The following is a 25,496-nucleotide window of genomic DNA, read 5'->3' as shown; positions in this document are numbered from 1 at the left end:
CTGATTGGACAAAAGACAATTATTAGAATTGGACAGGCTGTCTAAACGCAGCCATAGTAACCAGATTTAAATATACATCAGATGTGTGCAGCGCCATGGGCTGACCACGATGACCATGCACAGACCTGTAATGGAACAGACTCTTCACGCGACTTCGATGCAAAGTGATTTTCTTAGCAGGTTAGAAGGGCATTTTCGCTAACCCTACCTCTTTTCATAACCTTAACCTCAGTCTCCTAACCTGCTGCGTAAATGTCACTTCGGTAATCCAAGTGGCGTTTAAATAGTGTTTCCCGTCATGTGATAAGTGTACATCCAATTTGTGTCCGATGTGCCCTATACAGTCAATGGACGTGCCCGTGACCTTGAAAGCATGCGATTTGTGATGTTTGACTTGTTTTCTTAATGTATAAACAGTTTAAGATGATAATAGTTTATGATTGCTTGCTTCTTCCAAACATTATTACCACAATATAATGTCTTTAAATCAACTATTTTTCTCCGCGTGGTGGCAGCACGTGCATTGTTTCATTGATGTTAACTGTATCTTGCTATTGTTCTTTATGTTGTATTTGTCAAGCTACATTATTTGTATTTTTTTTTATATTTAGTAGTTTTGCACAATTTAATTTAATTTTAACTGCGAAATTAATAAACAATTAGAATTCAAGCAGTTATCAAAATGCATGATACTCATTTTTATTACATAATATAAATGCAACATGCAATTCGTTTTACACCTTGATGTGGGTGTGCTTATGCAATTAATTAATTAGCTAAATAAATGAAAATGTCCTTTAAACTCCTCTAACTGAGGTGCATGTCTTCCGCATGATGGCTGCCCAGTCCCTACATTGGACACGTTTTGTGGGCTTTGGTTGGAAAGGGTCGATATAAAACACACACGGTACCCTGCTGACAACTGGTTTGCGGCTGCTGGTACTAGTGTGGGGAGCGTGTTTCACGTGTTGCTTCTCAACACGCAGCAAAACGTCGTCCGGACCGAATTTGCCTCTGGAAACGGGTACGTCATGTGTCCTACACTTAGCTAGCTGCTATTTGACAATCGATCTTCAGGATGAGCCAATATTACTATCTTAACAGTATTTAGTAGCACGAGTTAGCAGGCTAGCTAGTTATAACGTTTATCGTAGAGGCGAAAGGGACAGTTGAGGGGGTGTGTACGCTAGACAATCTCATCGATCTAGCTTGTACTGAACTAGCTACGTTAATACATCGCGTACAATGGCGTAATGCCACTGAACAATGTGGATCTCTACGGTTATGAACTTGGTTTCTCCGGTTGTAGTGGCATATTGATCATGAACGGACGCTATTTTCCTGTGTGGTTTAGTACACTGTTAGTACTAACGTTACAGTACTCAAATGTTGGTTGATTACTCCAACAACTTCATGGTTCATGCCGATGATGTGTTATGTAATAATGTGGTGAAAGCAGGGTTGCCAGGTCTAGTTCAATGACAACTCAAAACCCGAACAAAATGCCTGAAAACTAGCCCAAGAAAGGAGTTGCCACATTTATACAATACCCCCACCCCCCATGAGATAATGTTATCAACACAATTAAGGAATATCGAGTAACTTGTAACTAACTACGTTAGAAGCATCAATTATTATTGCGAACTATGCGATTACTTAAATACATTTGGATATGTCGCTATATAAAATATAATTCTCCCTTATTAAACTCGCCAGATCATTTAACATCAGTGGATGTAGTGGTGTGGAGTCGACTCCAAAATAATCGATTCCTCGACTCTTTGCATGTCGACTCCTATTTTTGGGTGTCAAGGTTGCGGAATCGACTCCTAAGATTCTGTATTTTTGCAATGGAGCAAACAATTTCCCGTAGTCTACTTCGAGAACACAAACTCTCGCATCTTTCACAGCAGTGAGAGAGATGGGAGGGGCACAACCAGCCATAGGTAGGCATGTCGGCCACCAGTCAGACAGAACCGTTAATCGGTAATCAAAATGTGTAGGCTATCGCAATACTAGATTTCGCAATTTCCTGTCTTGCAATGTCTCTCGCAGGTTCACTAAATTAAGGGCTATCTGTGAGTACAGACCGAAGAGCAAACACACTAGCGTTTTTCATAGCGAAGTGAAAGGGGAGCAGGCGAGGGAGGATCGTTGCAGGCAGAGAGACAGTCAGAACCGTGCGTATAGGCTATATTTTGGTAATCTAGTAATGCCTCGTAAATTTACCAACATTATATAAAAGTAGGCTATATATTAAGCAATTTTATTTCACCTTTATTTAACCCGGTAGGCCAGTTGAGAACAAGTTCTCATTTACAACTGCGACCTGGCCAAGATAAAGCAAAGCAGTGCGACAAAAAAAAAAACACAGAGTTACACGTGGGATAAACAAAAGTACAGTCAATAACACAATATAAAAATCTGTATACAGTGTGTGCAAATTGCGTAAGGAGTATGAGTATGGCTAATCTGTTCTTCATAGTGCCAGTGAATTTCGTTGAACATCGCCAAATGCATAATTTTAATTAGGCCTAAATGTGCAATAAAACGTATTGCTTATAGTTTATTTAATGAAACCCTGGCTGGCTGTTGATGTCATAGGTTAGGGCTCTCCAACCCTGTTCCTATAGGAGTGAAAACCTACAGGATGGTAGCTCTCCACGAAGAAAGCCCTGTCCTAGGCAACAGATAGCAAACCAGCATCCCCATTAAACTTTTTGGAAATGGCAAGTTTACTTTCTCATCCATAATAAACACAATCAAGTGCAAATACAGTTCAGCAGCTCAAATCAGCAGGATGTGGGGCATTGTTATTAGGAAGGATCTGTACCATGGATGAATTGCTAAAATAATGATTATGATCACTCTTCATAATATTTACAATTATGGGGAGACCTATACATTTGGCAGCCAAGTACGAGTTATCAGTCAATTAAGGTTGAATATGAGCCGAAAGCTTGGAATGTTACTGAGTAAGGGAAAGGCAATCTCATGGTTGCAGTCACTGATAAGGGCGGAGAGCTGTGGATTAGTGAGGAGAGCTGTGGATTAGTGAGGAATGGGGGCCGAGGTCAGGTCACATTAAGGGAGAAGGAACAGTTTATTACCCACATCACTTAATTTCCTGCCTAGCAATAAAGATGTAATGTTTGGGAAAAGGAGGAGACTTCACCTAAAGTAGGGCATATATACTTGTGCAGGTGGGAACAAGTCTTTGTCTGTTCAGCTGTCTGACCCATTAGGTGAATGAACTTGGTTTGTGTTTTTCATAGTTGTCCGTTAGGTTCTAAATAAAAAAACATACAAAAAACTAACATCATTATGGGGTATTGTGTGTAGATTGCTGAAAAATAATAATATTTAATCAATTTTAGGATAAGGCTGTAACATAACGAAATTTGGAAAAAGTCAAGGGGTCTGAATTAGAGGTCGACCGATTAATCGGCATGGCCGATTTAATTAGGGCCGATTTCAAGTTTTCGTAACAATCTGTAATCGTCCTTTTTGGATGCCGATTATGGTCGATTACATTGCAATCCACGAGGAAACTGGGTGGCAGGCTAACCACCTGTTATGCGAGTGCAGCATCAATAGGACCTTGTGGCTGCAAGGAGCCAAGGTAAGTTGCTAGCTAGCATTAAACTTATCTTCTAAAAAACAATCTTCACATAATCACTAGTTAACTACACATGGTTGATGATATTACTATGTTAACTAGCTTGTCCTGAGTTTGCATATAATCAATGCTGTGCCTGCTAATTTATCATCGAATCACAGCCTACTTCAACTTTGCCATATGGGTGATGATTTAACAGAATCGCATTTGCGAAAAAAGCACAATCGTTGCACAAATGTACCTAACCATAAACCTCAATGCCTTTCTTAAAATCAATACACAGAAGTATATATATTTTTAAACCTGCATATTTAGTTAATATCGCCTGCTAACATGAATTTCTTTTAACTAGGAAAATTGTGTCACTTATCTTGCGTTCAGTGCAAGCAGTCAAGGTATATTCAACAGTTTGGCCCACCTAGCTCAGTACGAACTGTGTTAAGACCATTTCTTCCTAACAAAGACTAATTCATTTTCCAGATTTTTACATAATTATGACATAACATTGAAGGTTGTGCAATGTAACAGCAATATTTAGACTTCGGGTTGCCACCCATTCGATAAAATACAGAACGGTTCCGTATTTCAATGAAATAATTAACGTTTTGTTTTCAAAATTATATTTTCCGGATTTGACCATATAAATGATCAAAGGCTCGTATTTCTGTCTGTTTATTATAATTAAGTCTATGATTTGATAGAGCAGTCTGACTGAGTGGTGGTAGGCAGCAGCTGGCTCGTAAGCATTCATTCAAACAGCACTTTACTGTGTTTGCCAGCAGCTCTTAGCAATGCTTGAAACACAGCGCTTTTTATGACTTCAAGCCTATCAACTCCCGAGATTAGGCTGGAAATACTAAAGTGCCTATAAGAACATCCAATAGTCAAAGGTATATGAAATTCAAATGGTATAGAGAGAAATAGTCGACGCGTCATAATTCCTATAATAACTACAACCTAAAACTTCTTAACTGGGAATATTGACGAACTGGGAATATTGAACCACCAGCTTTCATATGTTCTCATGTTCTGAGCAAGGAACTTAAACGTTAGCTTTTTTACATGGCACATATTGCACTTTTACTTTCTTCTCCAACACTGTTTTTGCATTATTTAAATCAAATTGAACATGTTTCATTATTTATTTGAGACTAAATAGATTTTAGTTCTGTATTATATTAAGTTAAAATAAGTGTTCATTGTTCATTCAGTATTGTTGTATTTGTCATTTTATATATATATATAACATTTTTTTTAAAACATTTATTTATTTAATCGGTATCTGCTTGTTTTGGTCCTCCAATAATCAGTATCGGCGTTGAAAAATCATAATCGGTCGACCTCTAGTCTGAATACTTTCCGAAGGCACTAGATGCAGGTAGTCTATAGCCCCTGATAGGCCTACATCTTATTTCAGATAGTCTACAGTAGCCTAGGCTAAATGTGGACAAGATGTAAATTGAACAATTTAGCAACTTGCTTAGTTCAAATTAAGACTAATTTATTCATCATGAATAGTTTGGCGATTTCGAGGTAAGAAGTGCTTGTTTCCCCATAGCCTGCTGGAATAGGCTACTGAGGATGGATTTCAATCACTGAATTAAATATGAATCATATTTGTATTAACTGAATATGCTTGTCAACAACAGAAAGTTTATTTTAACTGTAGCCTAATGTGACTGACGGTTACCATCAATATAATGCGTTCTAACAACTGATCGGCAATTGCTATAGAGCTTTGATAACTTCAAATTTAATTAACTAAACATGGCCATATAATAATTGCATAATAACACAAGGCTGCAACAACACTACACTGAAGTTATAGGCTATTTATTAAATACGTTTGCCAGCTCCAGGTAGGCTACACAACTGGCACAAATTTATTTGAAATGACTCCAGTGATAGTAATTTCAACATATTAATTGTACCAAATGGTAGCCTACAATGGCATATACATTAATAGGCTACTTGATGACCAACAGATGCAAATGTATCATTCTCCACATTTTGTCAGTTTCATTGAGTACTTCCCCCCCCCATAACAGAAGCATGCGAGGGAGTTCCATAACTTCCATTTCAAATTTCCACTCTTGCATAATGACAATTTAAATAGTCTTACTACAACTGGTTAAAAGATGTCACGATGTGCATGTGTGCTGCTCTGTCTCCTCACTCACTTGACTAAGCCAATAGTGGACTAAACTGCATGCGGCAGTGCTTTCTCAACACACACTCACACACTCCCCCTCTGGCCCTTCCCACCACTCACTCACTCAGCAACAAGCCCGCCTCATTTCCTGATAGTCAGCAACAGGTCATAGTGAAATGCATGCATTTTTTTTTTAAGAGGAAAGGCATGGTGGCCGCAGTGCAACTTAGAAGTAGCCCAAAAACCTTGCAACTCAAAATATTTTCAAAGTAGCCCAATTTTTCTGGAAAACCGTGAACATGGCAACCCTGTGTGAAAAGGGGCTTGCTCCTTCCACTAGCACATGGCTTTCTATTCAAATGCTCTACTGAAAATGTAGCTGGCTATGATATCACTCATGGAAACAGCTGCCACAGAGTTTGCAGTTGCAGTGCATCATTGCTATTGCACCATGATATGAATGGAATGATGAGATAATGTGGCCAGACTGTGCTGTTCATAAATGGCATAAATGTGTGTAAGGCTTGTATTCAGCATACATTTCACACTTTGTTTCTCACTGTACACACATCAATGCTCTTACTAGGTACTTTGATAACTGTAATAACCAGTGTGCTTTCCTTTATACTTTCAGGAGTTTGAACTTTTTCCACATTTGACTGCATGTGCCTGAGAGTCTGACGCTGCATCTCTTCAATGGCTGCCTCGGGCTCTTCCTCCACCTCTGTGCCTGAGGGTTTCCACTACGAGACCAAGTACATCGTCCTCAACTACCTGGGACTCCTGCCCCCCTCCCGGCTGCAGGCCACCGCTGGCGGAGGTAAGGGAAACTGCACCCCCTTAACTCACACTAAATGGAGATGGAGGAAGATGGAGAGGAGAGAGCGGCCACTTCCCTTTCCTGATTCTCCACCCTCATCCAAGTCAGCACTAGCACTGCACACTCCTCACCAATGGTTTAACCATTGCCTGGACAGAGTTAAATCCATGCGAGAGTGTACCGGTGCACACTTCTGGTTAAGGGTAAAGAATTGGGGTGCAGACAGCGTCTAGGCAGATTGCCTGCCGGTGCCTATCCTCCCTTTCATCGTCTCTCAATAGAACTATGCTGTGATTACTACACTGCTCAAAAAAATAAAGGGAACACTAAAATAACACATCCTAGATCTGAATGAATGAAATATTCTTATTAAATACTTTTTTCTTTACATAGTTGAATGTGCTGACAACAAAATCACACAAATTATCAATGGAAATCAAATTTATCAACCCACGGAGGTATGGATTTGGAGTCACACTCAAAATTAAAGTGGAAAACCACACTACAGGCTGATCCAACTTTGATGTAATGTCCTTAAAACAAGTCAAAATGAGGCTCAGTAGTGTGTGTGGCCTCCACGTGCCTATATGACCTCCCTACAATGCCTGGGCATGCTCCTGATGAGGTGAACTCCTGGACAGTCTGTGTTGCAACGTGGCGTTGGTGGATGGAGCGAGACATGATGTCCCAGATGTGCTCAATTGGATTCAGGTCTGGGGAACGGGCGGGCCAGTCCATAGTATCAATGCCTTCCTCTTGCAGGAACTGCTGACACACTCCAGCCACATGAGGTCTAGCATTGTCTTGCATTAGGAGGAACCCAGGGCCTACCGCACCAGAATATGGTCTCACAAGGGGTTTGAGGATCTCATCTCGGTACCTAATGGTAGTCAGGCTACCTCTGGCGAGCACATGGAGGGTTGTGCGGCCCCCCAAAGAAATGCCACCCCACACCATGACTGACCCATCGCCAAACCGGTCATACTGGAGGATGTTGCAGGCAGCAGAACGTTCTCCACGGCGTCTCCAGACTGTCACGTCTGTCACATGTGCTCAGTGTGAACCTGCTTTCACCTATGAAGAGCACAGGGCGCCAGTGGCGAATTTCCCAATCTTGGTGTTCTCTGGAAAATGCCAAACGTCCTGCACGTCGGGCCCTCATACCACCCTCATGGAGTCTGTTTCTGACCGTTTGAGCAGACACATGCACATTTGTGGCCTGCTGGAGGTAATTTTGCAGGGCTCTGGCAGTGCTCCTCCTGCTCCTCCTTGCACAAAGGTCGGAGGTAGCGGTCCTGCTGCTGGGTTGTTGCCCTCCTACGGCCTCCTCCACGTCTCCTGATGTACTGGCCTGTTTCCTGGTAGCGCCTCCATGCTCTGGACACTACCCTGACAGACACAGCAAACCTTCTTGCCACAGCTCGCATTGATGTTCCATCCTGGATGAGCTGCACTACCTGAGCCACTTGTGTGGGTTGTAGACTCCGTCTCATGCTACCACTAGAGTGAAAGCACCGCCAGCATTCAAAAGTGACCAAAACATCAGCCAGGAAGCATAGGAACTGAGAAGTGGTCTGTGGTCACCACCTGCAGAACCACTCCTTTATTGGGGGTCTCTTGCTAATTTCCTATAATTTCCACCTGTTGTCTATTCCATTTGCACAACAGCATGTGAAATTTATTGTCAATCAGTGTTGCTTCCTAAGTGGACAGTTTGATTTCACAGAAGTGTGATTGACTTGGAGTTATATTGTGTTGTTTAAGTGTTCCCTTTATTTTTTTGAGCAGTGTATTTGTCCCTGGCATGAAAACCTGCCCAGTAGGTTTAGTGCAGTCCAGAGGCTGTTTTGTGTTGTTCCTGGGTTGAGCTAGTGCACTGTTTGTCTTTTCTTTTCCTACTTCTGGAAGCTCTCACGCAAATGGTGAGAACCACGTGTCAATCAAAGAATGTATGGGCAGCTTGTGCTGGCACCCCCTCCAAGTAGAGGTCTGCGGTGGACTGATTTCTTCAGCTTTACATGCCGCACCCGCTGGCTTTCTGTCCAACTACCGCAAGAACTGGTCCCAAACCCAACCGCAGTCCCGCAATGTTATTTTAAGAGTATGTGACGCAGCTCACTTGCCAGCCATGGTTCCAGCAATGTTGCTCCCTATAGGCAATATCAAAATGCGCAAAAATAACCAAAGAAATAGCCTAGGTTACATTGCCAGAGATTCTCACGTGGTATTAACGGGCTATATCAGCCAAAATGTAGTGGAAGAGAGCAGCGTTGGAGAGACTTTCTCTTGAGCTATTTTTATAGCCTACCTTTTTAGGACTGGGACGATTTTCTGACCGAGACAAATATGGGTGGTCAATATTTATTTCAAGGCAAAGTAGTAAACTATATCCTATTTAGGAAGTCCATTTCCTTGGAAAGATAACTGATTCTCCGCCCATGCATAGGCAGCCTACTCTATTTCAATGAGACCACACATACTAGGCACACTTGATCTGACACGCCCAACTAGAAGAGAAGTAGGCTACTTAAGTTGAAGCAGTGAATTATGAGAGTGTGTGAGTAATGTGACAGATGTCCTTTTAATACAAAATGTAGGCTAATACATGCAAATCAGAAAGACGACAGTTTCCAAATAATCTGCAGGACAACAAATATTTTCATTCCAAAGTTGTCTGTCTAACCCCCTGCTCCCAATCGCAACATGAAAAATGCAGACCGCGCTGGAATGCAGCCCTCTACCTCCAAGCGCGTTGGTATCTCTAACCTAGTTGTGCAGAGGCTGAACAGCGCCTAGTAATGTTTTTTGTGTGTTTTAATTTATTTTTTTACCCCTTTTTCTCCCCAATTTCGTGGTATCCAATTGTTTTAGTAGCTACTATCTTGTCTCATCTCTACAACTCCCGTACGGGCTCGGGAGAGACGAAGGTTGAAAGTAGATGTGTCCTCCGATACACAACCCAACCAAGCCGCACTGCTTCTTAACACAGCGCGCATCCAACCCGGAAGCCAGCCGCACCAATGTGTCGGAGGAAACACCGTGCACCTGGCAACCTTGGCTACCTGGCAACCCTAACCCGGACGACTCCATTCACTAGCCTATATTGGTTTAGGGTTATCAGTGTCTCACCATGCCAGGGAGTCCAGCTAGTTCATGTTAGCATGGCCTGACCTGCTCTCCTAACTAGAGAGGTCATGACCGTCTTGTATGAGCAGTAGTCCGGGGTTCTCCAAGGTCTGACATGTGTCCCATGTGATTTCCATGGACTATGAATGATTTTGACTGTCCGCTTTTGAAAGGAAAATGCCTTTTGGCTTTCAGACAGGAAGAGCAAGACTGTTTTGCCATCGGGTAGGTCCGGAATGGGTGAAGGGATAAGTGAAGGGAGTAGAGACCAGTGTCACAAAACTTGTTAGAATTGTGGCAAAGATACAAAGCAGGCAAAGGATTTAACTTCATTAGGAAAACAACCCTAATGTTGGAAATGAACATCATGTTGTCACATGTATTTCTTTTCCAAGCTATAGCACAATATTTTCCATACAGCAGGTTTTTAAAGGACTAAATAGTTTGATCTGCTTCGTGTTTTCATTTTTACCATGGAAAAAATATTGAAATATTGTGGCGCTGGTATCGTCACAGCCCTAGTAAAGACAAATGCCTGATCCCTGCTTTCCGCTTGGCCCACTCCTCGTTCTGACAGCCTGTCGTGTGCAATCACTGTAGGATTACTCACACGTTACTGGGCCAGAGCAAAGACAGGCGCAGGCAGGCTGGACAGCCTGCTGAACCAGCACTGAGCCTCACTGTGTCTCACTGAGTGAGTTAATGTGTGAACGACCAGGAGAGGGTCTATGGGTGAGGCGATTGATGTGTGGAAATTGGCTGTTGTACTAGGCGTTACCTGGGTACAGATTAGTCCATCCCTCTGTTGCTGTCGAGGGGCTAGATGTTCTTTACCATTCGGCCATCAGATTTGCCACCAATGCTCCTTATAGGACACATCACTGCACTCTACTCCTCTGTAAACTGGCCATTTCTGAAAACCCGGCACTAGGCCCACTGGTTGATGTTTATTTATAAAAACCCTCTTAAACCTAACTCCCCCTATCTGAGATACCTACTGCAGCCCTTATCCTCCACATACAACACCCGTTCTGCCAGTCACATTCTGTTAAAGATCCCCAAAGCAAACACATCCCTGGGTCGCTCAAAAAAAACTGGACAGTTTTATTGACACTTTGTTTGTGCTGCTACCATGCTGTGCTGCTGCCATATTGTATTGCTACCATGCTGTGTTGTTGTCTTAGGTCTCTCTTTATGTAGTGTTGGTGACCCTGTTGTTGTGATTTGTGTTTTTTCCTATTCAAAAAATAATAATTATTATCCTAACCCCCGTTCCAGCAGGAGGCCTATTGCCTCTTGGTAGGCCGTCCTTGTAAATAAGAATTGTATCTTAATTGACTTGCCTAGTTAACTAAAGGTTACAGTGCTTTGGGAAAGTATTCAGACCCTTTGACTTTTTCCACATTTTGTTACGTTACAGCCTTATTCAAAAATTGATTAGATATAGTTTTCCCCTCATCAATTGACACACATTACCCCATAACGACAAAGCACAAACAGGTTTTTAGAAATGTTTGCAAATGTGGATATAAAAAAAACTGAAATACCTTATTGACATAAATATTCAGACCCTTTGCTATGAGGCTCAAAATTGAGCTCAGGTGCATGCTGTCCATTGATCATCCTTGAGATGTTTCTTCAACTTGGAGTCCACCTGTGGCAAATTCAATTGTTTGGACATGATTTGGAAGGCACATAACTGTCTATATAAGGTCCCACAGTTGACCGTGCATGTCAGAACAAAAACCAAGCCATGAGGTTGAAGGAATTGTCCGTAGAGCTCTGAGACAGGATTGTGCCGAGGCACAGATCTGGGGAAGGGTACCAAAAAATATTGGCAGCACTGAAGGTCCCCCATGAACACAGTGGCCTCCATCATTTTTAAATGGAAGAAGTTTGGAACCACCAAGACTCTTCCTAGAGCTGGCCGCCCGGCCAAACTGAGCAATCGAGGGAGAAGGGCCATGGTCAGGGAGGTGATCAAGAACCCAATGGTCACTCTGATAGAGCTCCAGAGTTTCTCTGTGGAGATGGGAGACCCTTCCAGAAGGACAACCATCTCTACAGCACTCCACCAATCAGGCCTTTATGGTAGAGTAGCCAGACGGAAGCCACTCCTCAGTAAAAGGCACATGACAGCCCGCTTGTAGTTTGCCAAAAGTCACCTAAAGGACTCTTAGACCATGGGAAACAAAGTTTTCTGGTCTGATGAAGCCAAGATTAAACTCTTTGGCCTGAATGCCAAGCGTCACGTCTGGAGGAAATCTGGCACCATCCCTACGGTTAAGCATTGTGGTGGCAGCATCATGCTGTGGGAATAGTTTTCAGTGGCAGAGACTGGGAGACTAGTCAGGATCAAGGGAAAGATAAACGGAGCAAAGTACAGGGAGATCCTTGATATAAAATAAATTGTTCCAGAGCAATCAGGACCTCAGACTTGGGCACTGCTTCACCTTCCAACAGGACAACAACCCTAAGCACACAGCCAAGAAAATGCAGGAGTAGCTTCGCAACAAGTCTCTGAATGTCATTGAGTGTCCCAGGCAGAGCCCGGACTTGATCCCGATCAAACATCTCTGAAGACCTGAAAATAGCTGTGCAGCGACGCTCCCCATCCAACCTGACAGATCTTGATAGGATCTGCAGAGAAGAATTGGAGAAACTCCACAAATACAGGTGTGCCAAGCTTGTAGCGTCATACCCAAGAAGACTTGAGGCTGTAATCGCTGCCAAAGGTGCTTCAACAAAGTACTGAGTAAAGGGTCTGAATACTTATGTAAATGTCATATTTCATTTTTATTTATTTTTTAAATATAATTACATAAAACATTTGAGTGTGTAATATTTAATCCATTTTAGAATAAGGCTGTAAAGTAACAATGTGGAGGTAGTCAAGGGGTCTAAATACTTTCTGAATGCCGGGTAAATGCAAATTAAAAGAGGGGCCTACACTCGGGAATTGGGGTGCATTACTGCTGCTTTGACTTCTAAAGGCTGCTACACACTTTACTTTATTTTTTTTGTTACCTTCTTAACCTAACCTCCCTGTAAACCTTTACATACAGTATGTGTAAATTTGTGACCTGTAGTTATTACATCATACAGTCAGTTACATCAGAGGTAAAGACACTTTTGGGAGAATTGATTTAGAAATACATTTGCCAACGTGGTTTATAGTGTAACTGTTGATTTTACTTCTCATTTAGTACTGATCAGAGAATTACTAGACTGAGTCCCTAGAGATTACTTCAGGGGAAATGCCTTGTCTGGTTGCCAAGTTGAAGCTATTATGTTTTGGTCAAGAAGCTTAGAGCTAAAGAGGCTTGGTTCTAATGTGTCGATCAATTAAGAGTTTAAAATATAAAACACAATAATTATGCCGCCCCAGTTTGTCATGTGTGATCTTCCCTGTAGGTTACACACCTCGTCGTCATGACCTAGCCCTTTAGAATGTGTAGGCTATTCATGCTTGTGTGAATCACTAATTGATCCACTTCAAAGTTGTAAAGCCACTTAAACATTGTCATTGATTCTAAATATGTCATGTGTGACTGTTAGCTGAGCATCATGGGATGTTGTGTTCCCTTCCAGGAGATGGCCATTATGCTGTGGACAGAGAGAGGAACAGAGTAATGAAGGCACAGATAGAGGAAGAGCTGAAGCAACTGGAAGATGAGGTCTCAGACTGTAAGAGGAAGCACAAACACATATACCATATAGTCTGTTTGTATACTTCTTGTATTTTTCTGCAATAATTAAAAATAAAATAAAAATACATACCATATATTGTATGCCATCACAACACCGACAAGTCTGACCATGCTAATAGTTGGGTCTCTGTTCTTGTACAACTGGGTCTGGGACTGTCAAATAAATATGTGTGTTTGTGTGCAGCCTTCTCCAGTACAGGCTTCGACTGCCATACGTCTCCAGTGTTTAGCCCAGCCAACCCAGAGAGCTCCATCGAGGACTGCCTGGCTGTTCTGGGTGACCGGGTGGCCAGAGACCTGGACACACACCTGGCCTCTACTGTACACACACTCCTCAGTGCGTGAGTATCTGTTCAGCAGTGTACACCCAGCCTAATATTGTGTGTGTGTGTCAGTCAATGAGCAGCCAGTTGTAGTGTTGTTCACTATTCACCCTTTTAAAAAGATAACAAATTTGTAAACTCGGTGTATGTCTGAGTTGTGAAAGGGTATATGTTTCAGTCCCTTTCAGTCCTTGAAATACAGTCTGCTCAGCAGGTCCTGGGTGGCTCACCTGTACTGTAGGCCTGAAGTCAAACTCAAGGTTGATTGTGTCTTTCATACCGCCGTAGGGAAAATGTTCCTGTGTAGCAAGTTCAGAACAGCACACAGACCTTATGAAAGGTTGTATTGCATGACTACTCCGAGGTTTATTTTCAATCTTTTTAATGATGACATTCGATTCCAAGAATCCCTAAAATAGGTTTAGTCAATGGCACACAACCATTAGATAGGCTAGGCTACCATTCATTTTCTCAAGTTACAGAAATGCAAGGACGTTACTCATATATCACGTAGGCTAGGTGTGTGTCTAATCTAGGTTAGTCTTATTTATAAACCAGCTCTCAATGGCACATGCATTTCAATTTCTCAAATTACTTTCAAGGTCACTGGTGAATGATCACTGAGGGGTGTTTCTGTGTGCGTGCAGGTTGTGAACTTGTATAAACCAACCCTGTTATGTTTCCAGCCTGAGCCCCTGTGTGTTTGTTTGACAGCCCGCTGGACTACGAGCATTTCAGAGAAGCAGTACAAGACATCTCCTGCCACACGCAGAGTGGCTGGAGCAAGGTGAGGGATCTCTCTACTGTTCACCTGCAGTTACTGACTCTGACTAACAACCTATGAGGTCTAGCTCAGAAACAACCCATACGATTTTCCCCCTAGCTCTTTGGCCTATGGAATTTACCGATCTGAAGAATCTGATAGGTGTAAACGTTATGGTGGAAGCTCCCCTTTGCCTGTTTTTTAAAATTTAAAATTATTTTATTTAACCAGGAAAGTCAGTTAAGAACAAATTCTTATTTACAATGACGGTCTACCCCGGCCAAACCCGGACGACACTGGGCCAATTGTGCGCCGCACTATGGGACTCTCAATCACGACCGGATGTGATACAGCCTGGATTCGAACCAGGGACTATAGTGATGCCTCTTGCACTGAGATGCAGTGCCGCTGTGCCACTCGGGAAACCTTTGTGGCTACCTATCCTGGTTGCTTTTGGACAGTGTCTTGAACGGGACACTGCCTTCCCCTGTCCCCAGGTGCTGGTGCCATTGGTGCTGCTGCAGGCCCTCCAGGGAGAAGGACAGATCCTGGCCCACCTGCTACCTCTGGGGGTCCGTTTCCTGGAGGAGGCTGAGGCAGACTACATCATCCAGCAGGGAGGATGGGTGAGTGGACACTGGACTGGGGATGGGTGGTACATATTGGTAGGATGGGACAGGGGACGGACCAAGAATGAACCACTTATTAATTTCTCATACGAAGTTCAAGCAGATAAATGTTTCAGCCTTGACCTGTTGGCTGCTGTACACAGTATAGCCAGAGTAGGGCGCCAGATATGCACTGTACATTTAGTCTTTGTTGGTAATGAATTTTGATAAACTAGAACATAACGATAAAACCTAAGTGCATAATATGTTAACGTGAATGTTCTTGTAGGTAAAGAATTGTTGTAAAGGTGCTTGGTTTATCACCATTCTACACTGAACAAAAATATAAACGCAACATGTAAAGTGTTGGTCCCATGTTTCATGAGCTGAAATAAAAGATCCCAGAAAAAAGGTTGGCACAAATAGGTTATTTCTCTCAAATATTGTGCTCAAATTAGTTTACATCCCTGTTAGTGAGCATTTTCTCCTTTGCCAAGATAATCCATCCACCTGACAGGTGTGGTATATAAAGAAGCTGATTAAACCGCAAGATCATTAGACAGGTGCACCTTGTGCTGGGGACACATCATGTGGGTGAGTGGTTTGCTGATATCAACTTTGTGAACAGAGTGTCCCACGGTGGGGTTATGGTATGGGCAGGCATAAGCTACGGACATCGAACACCATTGCATTTTATCGATGGCAATTTGACTGCACAGAGATACCATGACGAGATCCTGAGACCCATTGTCGTGCCATTCATCCACTGCCCATCACGTCATGTTTCAGCATGATAATGCATGGCCGCATGTTGCAAGGATCTGTACACAATTCCTGGAAGCTGAAAATGCCCCAGTTCTTCCAGACATGTCACCCATTGAGCATGTTTGGGATGCTCTGGATCGACGTGTTCAACAGCGTGTTCCAGTTCCTGCCAATATCCAGCAACTTCACGCAGCCATTGAAGAGGAGTGGGACAACGTTCCACAGGCCACAATCAACAGCCTGATCAACTCTATGTGAAGGAGATGTTGCGCTGCATGAGTCAAATGGTGGTAACACCAGATACTGACTGGGTTTCTGATCCACGGCCCTACTTTGAAAATGTTTTTGCAATCGTATTTGTTTTTTACCTTCTTTTTTTTATTTAACTAGGCAAGTCCGTTAAGACAAAATTCTTATTGACAATGAATGCCTACCCCAGCCAAACCCGGCCGACAGTGGGCCAATTGTGCGTCGCCCTATGTGACTGGGACCATTGGATGCATGTCTGTATTCCCAGTCGTGAAATCCATAGATTAGGGTCTAATGAATTTATTTAAATTGACTGATTTCCTTATATGAACTGTAACTCAGTAAAATCTTTGAAATTGTTGTGTTTTTTTATATTTTTGTTCAGTGTAGATTGGGCTCACAATTGTGAAGTGCCCCTGTGCTGAGAGGCTGCTTGACACCTGTCCTCTAATCCACCCAGCATTTAATAAACCCGGGACTCATTTAAAACTCCGGCAATCCTAAGTGAACCTAGTGTAAGTGAAATGTAGTCTAAATATGCAGTGTTTAGACAGGCAGCCCAATTCTCATCTTTTGCCCAATTATGGGCAAGAGATATTATCTGATTGGTCAAAAGACGAGGTAATAATTGCTGCCTCTGTAAATGCACCAGATTTTCTCATTATGTAAATTGAACTGATAGAAGGGTCGTTCCATTTGATTTCAATCACTTTTTGACCGCATGCACCCTTTCATTTATATTCTGAACGAAACGGTCTATACATATTCACCCATGGTAGAAGTGGTCAGAATGCCAAAACATTTAGGAGATGGAGGTTCTCAAAATTGACCCATTTTACATACCCTACTATGAGACATGTCTTTATCAATAGAAATATAAACTGTTTGAGTTGTCATTTTAAAAGTTTACAAATGGGGATCTCAAATAGTCATTATCTAAAAACGTCATCCGACTTTTGTATTTTTGCACATGTTGAAACTTAGACCCTATTTTACATAATCGTAGGTTTTTGTGTTCTACCCCCCATCAGTTTTAACTGCTGTTCAGAATACTCTTGAAAACAGGGTGGGTGTCATGTTTTGGCATAAAATTGAAATGTCCATTTTTCACATGGTTACACACATCAGAGAATGTTGACATTAATGGGAATATCAGTTTTAAATTATTCTGTAAATCTTACATAGGAAATCTATTGAAATCATAGAAGTATAGATGGAATATACTTTCCCCATTTAAGTTGACATTCGACGCTGGGTGGACCAGCGGCCATCTTTGTGGCTGTAATATGAAGTTAACACTATGGTCTGAAGGGATATGGCTAGTCTACGAATTCTATTTTTATGCTTGAAATGCCACCCACCCTGCATTTCAAGAGTATGCTGTGTCTCAACTGATGGCGGGAAAACTCAGATTATGTATAGTAGGGTCTAAACTACAACATATCTGATCAACATTAAGAAAATAAAATAAAATTCTCCAAGAAATTAAGTGGTTTGACAACCCTGCTTTTGTAAACTTTAAAATGATATTAAACTCAACCGTTTATCTTTTCCAGTGAGGGAAAACATAGATGTCTCATTGTTGGGTGAGGTATGCAAAATGCATCGACTTTAAGCCCCTCTATCTCCTAAATGTTTTGGCATTCAGGTCCAAAAACTCAGTTTCTGACCATGCAATACATGGCCAAAAGGATGTGGACACCCTTTCAAATTGGTGGATTTCGGCTGTGTCAGCCACATCCTTTGCAGACAGGTGTATAAAATAGAGCACACAGCGACGGAATCTCCATAGTTAAATTTTGGCCTTACTGAAGTTTTCTGTTTCTTTGAATGTAACACCATCATTGAATGGCACCATTCCATCAAGTCAGTTCTCCAAATTTCTGCCCTGCTAGTTTCCCGGGTAACTGTAAGTGCTGTTATTGTGAAGTGGAAACGTCTAGGAGCAACAGCGGTTCAGCCGCGAAGTGGTAGGCCACACAAGCTCACAGAACGGGATTGCTGAAGCGCCTGTCCTCAGTTGCAACACTCACTACCGAGTTCCAAACTGTCTCTGGAAGCAACGTCGGCACAACAACTGTTCGTTGAGAGCTTCATGAAATAGGTTTCCATGGCAGAGCAGCCGCACACAAGCCTAAGATCATCATGCAACATACCAAGCATCAGCTGCAGTGGTGTGAAGTTCGCTGCCATTGGACTCTGGAGAAGCCAGGAGAAGACTACCTGCCCGACTGCATAGTGGTGCCTGACTGCTGTTTTTTATGGTTTGGGCTACGCCCCTTAGTTCCAGTGAAGGTAAATCTTCACGCTACAGCATACAACATTCAACACAATTCTGTGATTCCATCTTTGTGGCAACAGGTTGGGGAAGTCCCTTTGCGGTTTTACATGACAATGCCCCGATGCACAAGCGAGGTCCATAGAGAAATGGTTTGTTGAGATCGGTATGGAAGAACTTGTTAGCAGTTGATGTTACTCTTCAATAACCCCAATGCAAATCAGGGGGAGGAAAATAGGTTTATTCAAAGAGAACAAATCATGCAGGGAGGTAGATGTCCATTCTTCCCTGTCCTCAGTGATTCTCTTCTGTGATTCTCTCTCAGAACAAAGGGACAGGATGTGCTTTATAACCCAGCCCTAGCCTGTGGGTGACCAATTAGAATTCCTTGCAATAGAACTGGGCCACTGGCCAAATAACAAGTATCCTATTTCAGGTTCAATGTATAAACAATTTGGACCAAGGAGAACTTGCAATGAGTCCTGGACTGAAATTCCCCCTATGTCTCTGACCCATTGATCATGAATCCTCTATTACAGAAAAAACACTTTCCATTAATCGTTAGTACTCTATTGAACTCTCGTCCTCTGCGTTGTGTATTTATCTTTGAAATATTCTCACGAACTTGACTGGCCTGCACAGAGGCCTGACCTCAACCCCATCGAACACCTTTGGGGTGAATTGGAATGCAGACTGCGAGCCACGTCCCCGCAGCAATGCTCCAACATCTAGTGGAACACCTTCCCAGAAGATTGAGAGGCGATCGCAGCAAAGAGGGGACCAACTCTATATTAATGCCAATGATTTTGAAATGAGATGTTCTACAAGCAGGTGCCCACATACTTTTGGCTATGTAGTGTATGTATGAAAAGTTTTGTTCGAAATCAAGGGTGCCGTCAAAAAGTGAATGAAATGAAACAACCCAGAAGTCTGACCAGTCCTGTAGAAAGTAGTTATGCTGTCAATACAAATAGCTGTGTGTGTGATGATTTACTTGGGCTGTGACAGTCATGGAATTTTGAATGACTGTTATTGGTCAGCCAAATGACTGCGGTCAACGTTATGTGTATGAATAACACTTTGCTTTTGTCACACACAGGGCAGTTGAGTCGGTAATGTAGTTAACTAAGATGATAAAGTTCTAACTACAATACCGACTCAACTCTGCTCAGAAAATAAACATTCACTCAAACACCCTTTGATGACTTGACTACATGGCAGCATTTCCAGTCTGAGTAATGATTTGTCAGGAGAAATGCATAGTTTTGTGTTAATACAATGTAATTGTGTGTGTTAGGCGGTCTTACTTGCTGACTGAGATCTAAGGGCTTACACATCAATAGGGTTTGCTATCTGAGAATACTTAGCACCTAATAATTTTCAAACCGAGTGCGCACTGATTTTACATGTAGAATGGCTTTAAAAATGTCTAAATTCAGACGTCTACAGCGGGTGGTCCCTAAAACAGCGCGCTAAACGATCGACAGATAAACGCTAGATCCACATTCAGTGCGACGTGTGCAGGCTTTTAAGAAACCCTTAGAGCGTGTGCCAGAGTCTTGTGTGGCAGACAAAGCTCCCGACTCCAGACCACATCCCCCTGGCGATGGGGGTTTGAGTAGTCTTGGCCACTTTCCTATCTATGTCCCTCTGTTTTTCTCCATATTGTACTGTCAACAACAGTAAATTTAATTTCTTGATGTCCTATCGTAAACAATACTAATACCTAAGGTTGGTAGAACCGATCTCCTTTAAGAAAGAAATTGAAGACATCCTCATTGTAATCATTTGAACATAATATCAGGAAGCAGAAAGGGGGGAAAAATATGTTTTACAGACATTTTCTGTTTATATATTGTGGAGGCCTGAGCTTGTGTCTTATAGTAGAGCACTACTGCGCCACAGATGGCTTCGTTCTACCACCATGAATGAGGGCACCGTGGCAAGGTCACATGACCTGATGATGATAAACTGCTAGGGTAACCATTATCTCTTGTTTCCATATGGGTTCAGTCTGCCTAGCGGTTAAGAGCATTGGGCCAGTAACCGAAAAGGTCGCTGGTTCGAATCCCCGAGCCGAATCCCCTCGAGCAAGGCACGCAATCCTAATTGCTCCTGTAAGTTGCTCTAGATAAGAGCATCTGCTAAATGATTGAAATGTTACGTCAAGGATAGACCATTGGCTGGGACAGCAGCAAGGGAGAGGGGGAGTGAAAAAGAGGGGGGGGGGGGTGGGGGTTTGTATGACACGCCAGTGAGATCTCCTGTGCAGCGCAGATAAAGCTTCATTACTCTGACAGCGGTGTGTGGGTCCACTTCTCGACAGCTGGGTCCTCCCTTCTCTTCTTTCTCTCCTCTCTTTTGGACCCTGTCTGCGCTTCTACCGTGCTCAGGGAAGCAGTCCTTGTGTAGTTGCTGCGTGAGCTGAGTCACTTTCAGGTAGGACATTTATCTTGTGGTTTTTGGTGGTGCATGTTTGTATAGAACATTTGATCATAGTAAGAGGTGGTCCAGAGGATTGATGAACTCTGGACCGCAGAGAAGGGCTCCCGTTTCTGGATCTGGTTTCAGCTCGCTTGACCGTGAAGGGTGTGTGGACATCGGAGTTGACATTTTGAGCACAGCGCCTAGAACACGAGAACCATCCACTGTCCTCTGACGGAGTACTTGGAACAGAAAGTGTCCGAAAGATGGAGGAAAAAATCATCAATCTTGCACCTTTTTATAACTCAGAGGAAATCATCTCTAACTCAAACTGCCTCTTGAGTCTTATTGAGCGATTGATTGGTCGAAGTTATCACTAAATCTGATAGGAGGTAGATTTGATATAGAGGACAGGTACGTCATGCCCTCCTTGTGACAGTTGCCCCTCCTGCTGTGATTGGTGTCTCTGACCTTGACCATGCCTTCTGTTTAATTACATGAGGAAACAAAAAGGATTATGTTGTGTTCACTTCATTGGGCAACAACACCAGCATCTCATAAATCTGACCCAGCCATGTGAGGGGGAGGGGAAGATTGAGTAAGTAAGGGAAATGCAATACACTAGGGAGACATTTTGAATAAAGACAGCTTCCAACACAAAATTAACTAGCATGGTATGACTGCATTTGAAGCTGTTCCCTATGAAGGGTTTGAGTCTGGGACATGCTGTGACTGTGTGAGAGCTTAATACCCTATGTAGCTGGTCAAAGAGTGAGGGGGTGTTTCTGTATTAAACTTGGCTGGTGGAAAGGTCGCTATCTGAACTTTGCCCTTGAGAACCCCCCCCCACCCCACACCTACCCTCTCTCTCCCAGTCTCTCTTGTTCTCTTCTGTCTGACACAGTCCTGTTCTTCAGACTACACTAACTGCTGTCCTTCAGGGCACAATGAAAACTGCTGTGTGTGTTCTGACGGTGCACTTCAGCCATGTTGTATTACATACCTTGTCGTCGGTTTAATATAACTGTCGCTAGGAAGTGACAAGACAAAAAAAGGTTGTCGGGGGCTAAAATGGTCAGACACTGAATGCAGTAATATTAAAGTTGTATTTTTATTTTGGTGTGTCTACCTCAAACTGCTCATGTGACTAGTATGACTAGTTTCTTTATGTTGCTCACCCAAATAGTGCTTGACACCTTAGTTACAGCACACAATTGTAAAGTTGCTTGCCAAATATGCTCAAACTGGGCAACTCAGTCAGGCTAAAGCCCATATAATTTCACATTTTACTGTTTGATGTTGGTAAGAATTTGCATAGAAACACAGGCACAAATCATATTTGGGGGTAGGGTTGCAAAATTCTGGTAACTTTCCCCAAATGTCCTGGTTTTCTAGAAATCTCGCTTGGAGTTTCCCGGAATCGGGATGAAATAAACTGGAAATCCGGAATACGCCAACCAGGATTTTTGGAAAACTGGGGAATTTAAGGAAAGTCATTTTGCAACCCTATTCGGGGGGTGGGGGTGCTGAGAGCATTCTGGTCTTAGTCGGGACACGTCAGGCTTGACAGCCCTCCGCCATGTTATGTAAGAGACGTTTTTCTTCTGTTGTGTTGGAATGCTGCGTGCATCTCTTCGTCCTACAGTGACTGGCTGTGCGGCAGAGCAGAGGAAGCCCTGAAATAAACCTCATAAATCCTCTGAAAAATCACCGGAGGCCAGACTGGCCTACTTATAGCCTCCCAGAGCAGTGCCACCTCTGTCCCCTGCTAAAAACTAAACCCAGATCAGATCCCCCAGTGGAGGAAAGAGACGGTTACAATATCATCCCTGCGTCAGTCTTCTGTGGTGTCGCTGCTAATGGCTGAACCCAGGTCAGTGTCTACCGCTGCTGTCTGATGCAACCTGCGTCACATACACTGACAGAGTAACACTACCTTTGGTGCGGGACACCTTTTGGATGCCTGGTCTGAAGTACCTCTGTAAGATGCTTCAGGGCCAAGCACAGTCCCGCTATCTGGATCCTTTTTATACATTTGAATGAAAACTACATTTAAACGGTCTTATTCCTTTAGATTAGAATTGCATTGTTGCTCTTCAGCAGTAGTGGATGAATTGGATGAGGGAGGAAATGGGGGAATACTGACTGGGAGATCTTATGTCACTGACAACTGTCTCACCACTGGGTTTGGTCCTCATGGAGCCTGCACTTCTCTCTGCGACCGTATTGGTTAATCCATTGATTAGTGAATGGTCGTTGTGTTACTGTGGGCCATTGTCACTCCAGGCAGTGAGGCACTCTTGTCAATCCCAGTCTGCACCTCATCACACGGCACCAAATGAGAGGTATTGTTTGGATGGGGCTCCTCTGTTTCAGCCAGACTCACTATTATGGCAATTTGATTTATGGCGACAGCTAGTCTTACTGTGATCCGACACTTAACAAAAAATATATTTACATACATTTTAAAACATTAACATTGTAGTGTGTGCATATCTGTTACACATACTTGTCAGTACACACACACACACAAGTATATCACATGGGGAGAGGTCTTATTGTTGTTGCTTTATTTATTTTATTTATTTCACCTTTATTTAACCAGGTAGGCTAGTTGAGAACAAGTTCTCATTTGCAACTGCGACCTGGCCAAGATAAAGCGTAGCAATTCAACACATACAACAACACAGAGTTACACATGGAATAAACAAAACATACTGTCAATAATACAGTAGAACAAAAGAAAACAAAAAGTCTATATACAGTGAGTGCAAATGAGATGTTAAGGAAATATATAGGCCATGGTGGCGAAGTAATTACAATATAGGAATTAAACACTGGAATGGTAGATCGGCAGAAGATGAATGTGCCGGTTGAGATACTGGGGTGCAAAGGAGCAAAATAAATAAATACCAGTATGGGGATGAGGTAGGTAGATGGGCTGTTTACAGATGGGCTATGTGCAGGTGCAGTGTTTAAGTGAAGTTCCATGTACTCATGTCTCTGTATTATAATGTGTTTCCTTGAATTTGTTCTGGACCTGGGGACTATGAAAAGATGGCGAGGTGGCATGTCTGGTGGGGTAAGTGTATGTGAGTGCTGTGTGTAAGTTGACTGTGCAAACATTTTGGAATTTCCAACACCATGTTTCTTATAAAAACAGGAAGTGCCAGTCAGTCTTTCCTTAACTCTTAGCCAAGAGAGACAGGCATACAGAGTATTTATATTAGCCCTCTGATTACAATGAAGAGCAAATGTGCCGCTCTTTTCTGGGCCAGCTGCAGCTTAGCTAAGTATTTCTCTGCAGCACTTTACCATATGACTGGATGGGTTAAAACTAGAGCCTTCAGGACTTGTGTGGTGTCAAAAAAGCAGAGCATATCTTTATTTCGGACAGACCTCTCCCCATCTTTACAACCATTGAATCTATATATTTTGACCATGACAGTTTACAATCTAAGGTAACACCAAGTAATTTAGTCTCCTCAACTTGTTCAACAACCAGATTCAGCTGAGGTCTAGAACTTAGGGAATGATTTGTACCAAATACAATGCAGTTAGATTTAGAGATGTTCAGGACCAGTTTATTACAGGCCATCCATTCCAAAACCGACTGCAATTCTTTAAGGGTTTCAGGGACTTCATTTGCTGATGCTTATGTGGTTGAATCATCAACATACAGTGCCTTGCGAAAGTGTTTGGCCCCCTTGAACCTTGCAACCTTTTGCCACATTCCAGGCTTCAAACATAAAGATATAAAACTGTATTTTTTTGTGAAGAATCAACAACAAGTGGGACACAATCATGAAGTGGAACGACATTTTATTGGATATTTCAAACTTTTTTAACAAATCAAAAACTGAAAAATTGGGCGTGCAAAATTATTCAGCCCCCTTAAGTTAATACTTTGTAGCGCCACCTTTTGCTGCGATTACAGCTGTAAGTCGCTTGGGGTATGTCTCTATCAGTTTTGCACATTGAGAGACTGAAATTTTTCCCCATTCCTCCTTGCAAAACAGCTCGAGCTCAGTGAGGTTGGATGGAGAGCATTTGTGAACAGCAGTTTTCAGTTCTTTCCACAGATTCTCGATTGGATTCAGGTCTGGACTTTGACTTGGCCATTCTAACACCTGGATATGTTTATTTTTGAACCATTCCATTTTGCTTTATGTTTTGGATCATTGTCTTGTTGGAAGACAAATCTCCGTCCCAGTCTCAGGTCTTTTGCAGACTCCATCAGGTTTTCTTCCAGAATGGTCCTGTATTTGGCACCATCCATCTTCCCATCAATTTTAACCATCTTCCCTGTCCCTGCTGAAGAAAAGCAGGCCCAAACCATGATGCTGCCACCACCATGTTTGACAGTGGGGATGGTGTGTTGCTTTTACGCCAAACATAACGTTTTGCATTGTTGCCAAAAAGTTCAATTTTGGTTTAATCTGACCAGAGCACCTTCTTCCACATGTTTGGTGTGTCTCCCAGTTGGCTTGTGGCAAACTTTAAACAACACTTTTTATGGATATCTTTAAGAAATGGCTTTCTTCTTGCCACTCTTCCATAAAGGCCAGATTTGTGCAATATACGACTGATTGTTGTCCTATGGACAGAGTCTCCCACCTCAGCTGTAGATCTCTGCAGTTCATCCAGAGTGATCATGGG

At 42.6% G+C, this 25,496-nt stretch overlaps 1 protein-coding gene across 2 annotated transcripts in view; it reads left to right on the top strand.

The window, feature by feature from the left end:
* The first annotated feature begins 829 nt into the window (after positions 1-829).
* LOC139374289 (BCL2 like 13) overlaps positions 830-25,496 on the top strand; it is a 39,037-nt gene continuing 14,370 nt past the window's right edge. The window contains exons 1-6 of one of the 2 annotated variants that reach the window (XM_071115326.1): positions 830-1,024; positions 6,406-6,591; positions 13,309-13,404; positions 13,612-13,768; positions 14,465-14,537; positions 15,011-15,139. In XM_071115326.1, the coding sequence (XP_070971427.1) occupies positions 6,468-6,591; positions 13,309-13,404; positions 13,612-13,768; positions 14,465-14,537; positions 15,011-15,139 (579 nt within the window). In that variant the 5' untranslated portion in view covers positions 830-1,024; positions 6,406-6,467. Of the gene's footprint in view, positions 3,623-6,405; positions 6,592-13,308; positions 13,405-13,611; positions 13,769-14,464; positions 14,538-15,010; positions 15,140-25,496 lie in introns of both variants that reach the window. The other variant, XM_071115332.1, reaches the window with a different exon arrangement.

Source organism: Oncorhynchus clarkii, chromosome 2 (genome assembly GCF_045791955.1).
Source record: "Oncorhynchus clarkii lewisi isolate Uvic-CL-2024 chromosome 2, UVic_Ocla_1.0, whole genome shotgun sequence".
In the NCBI taxonomy this organism is placed as follows: domain Eukaryota; kingdom Metazoa; phylum Chordata; class Actinopteri; order Salmoniformes; family Salmonidae; genus Oncorhynchus; species Oncorhynchus clarkii.
Note: the sequence above shows the minus strand (reverse complement) of the source record. Positions and strands in the feature narration are given on the sequence as shown.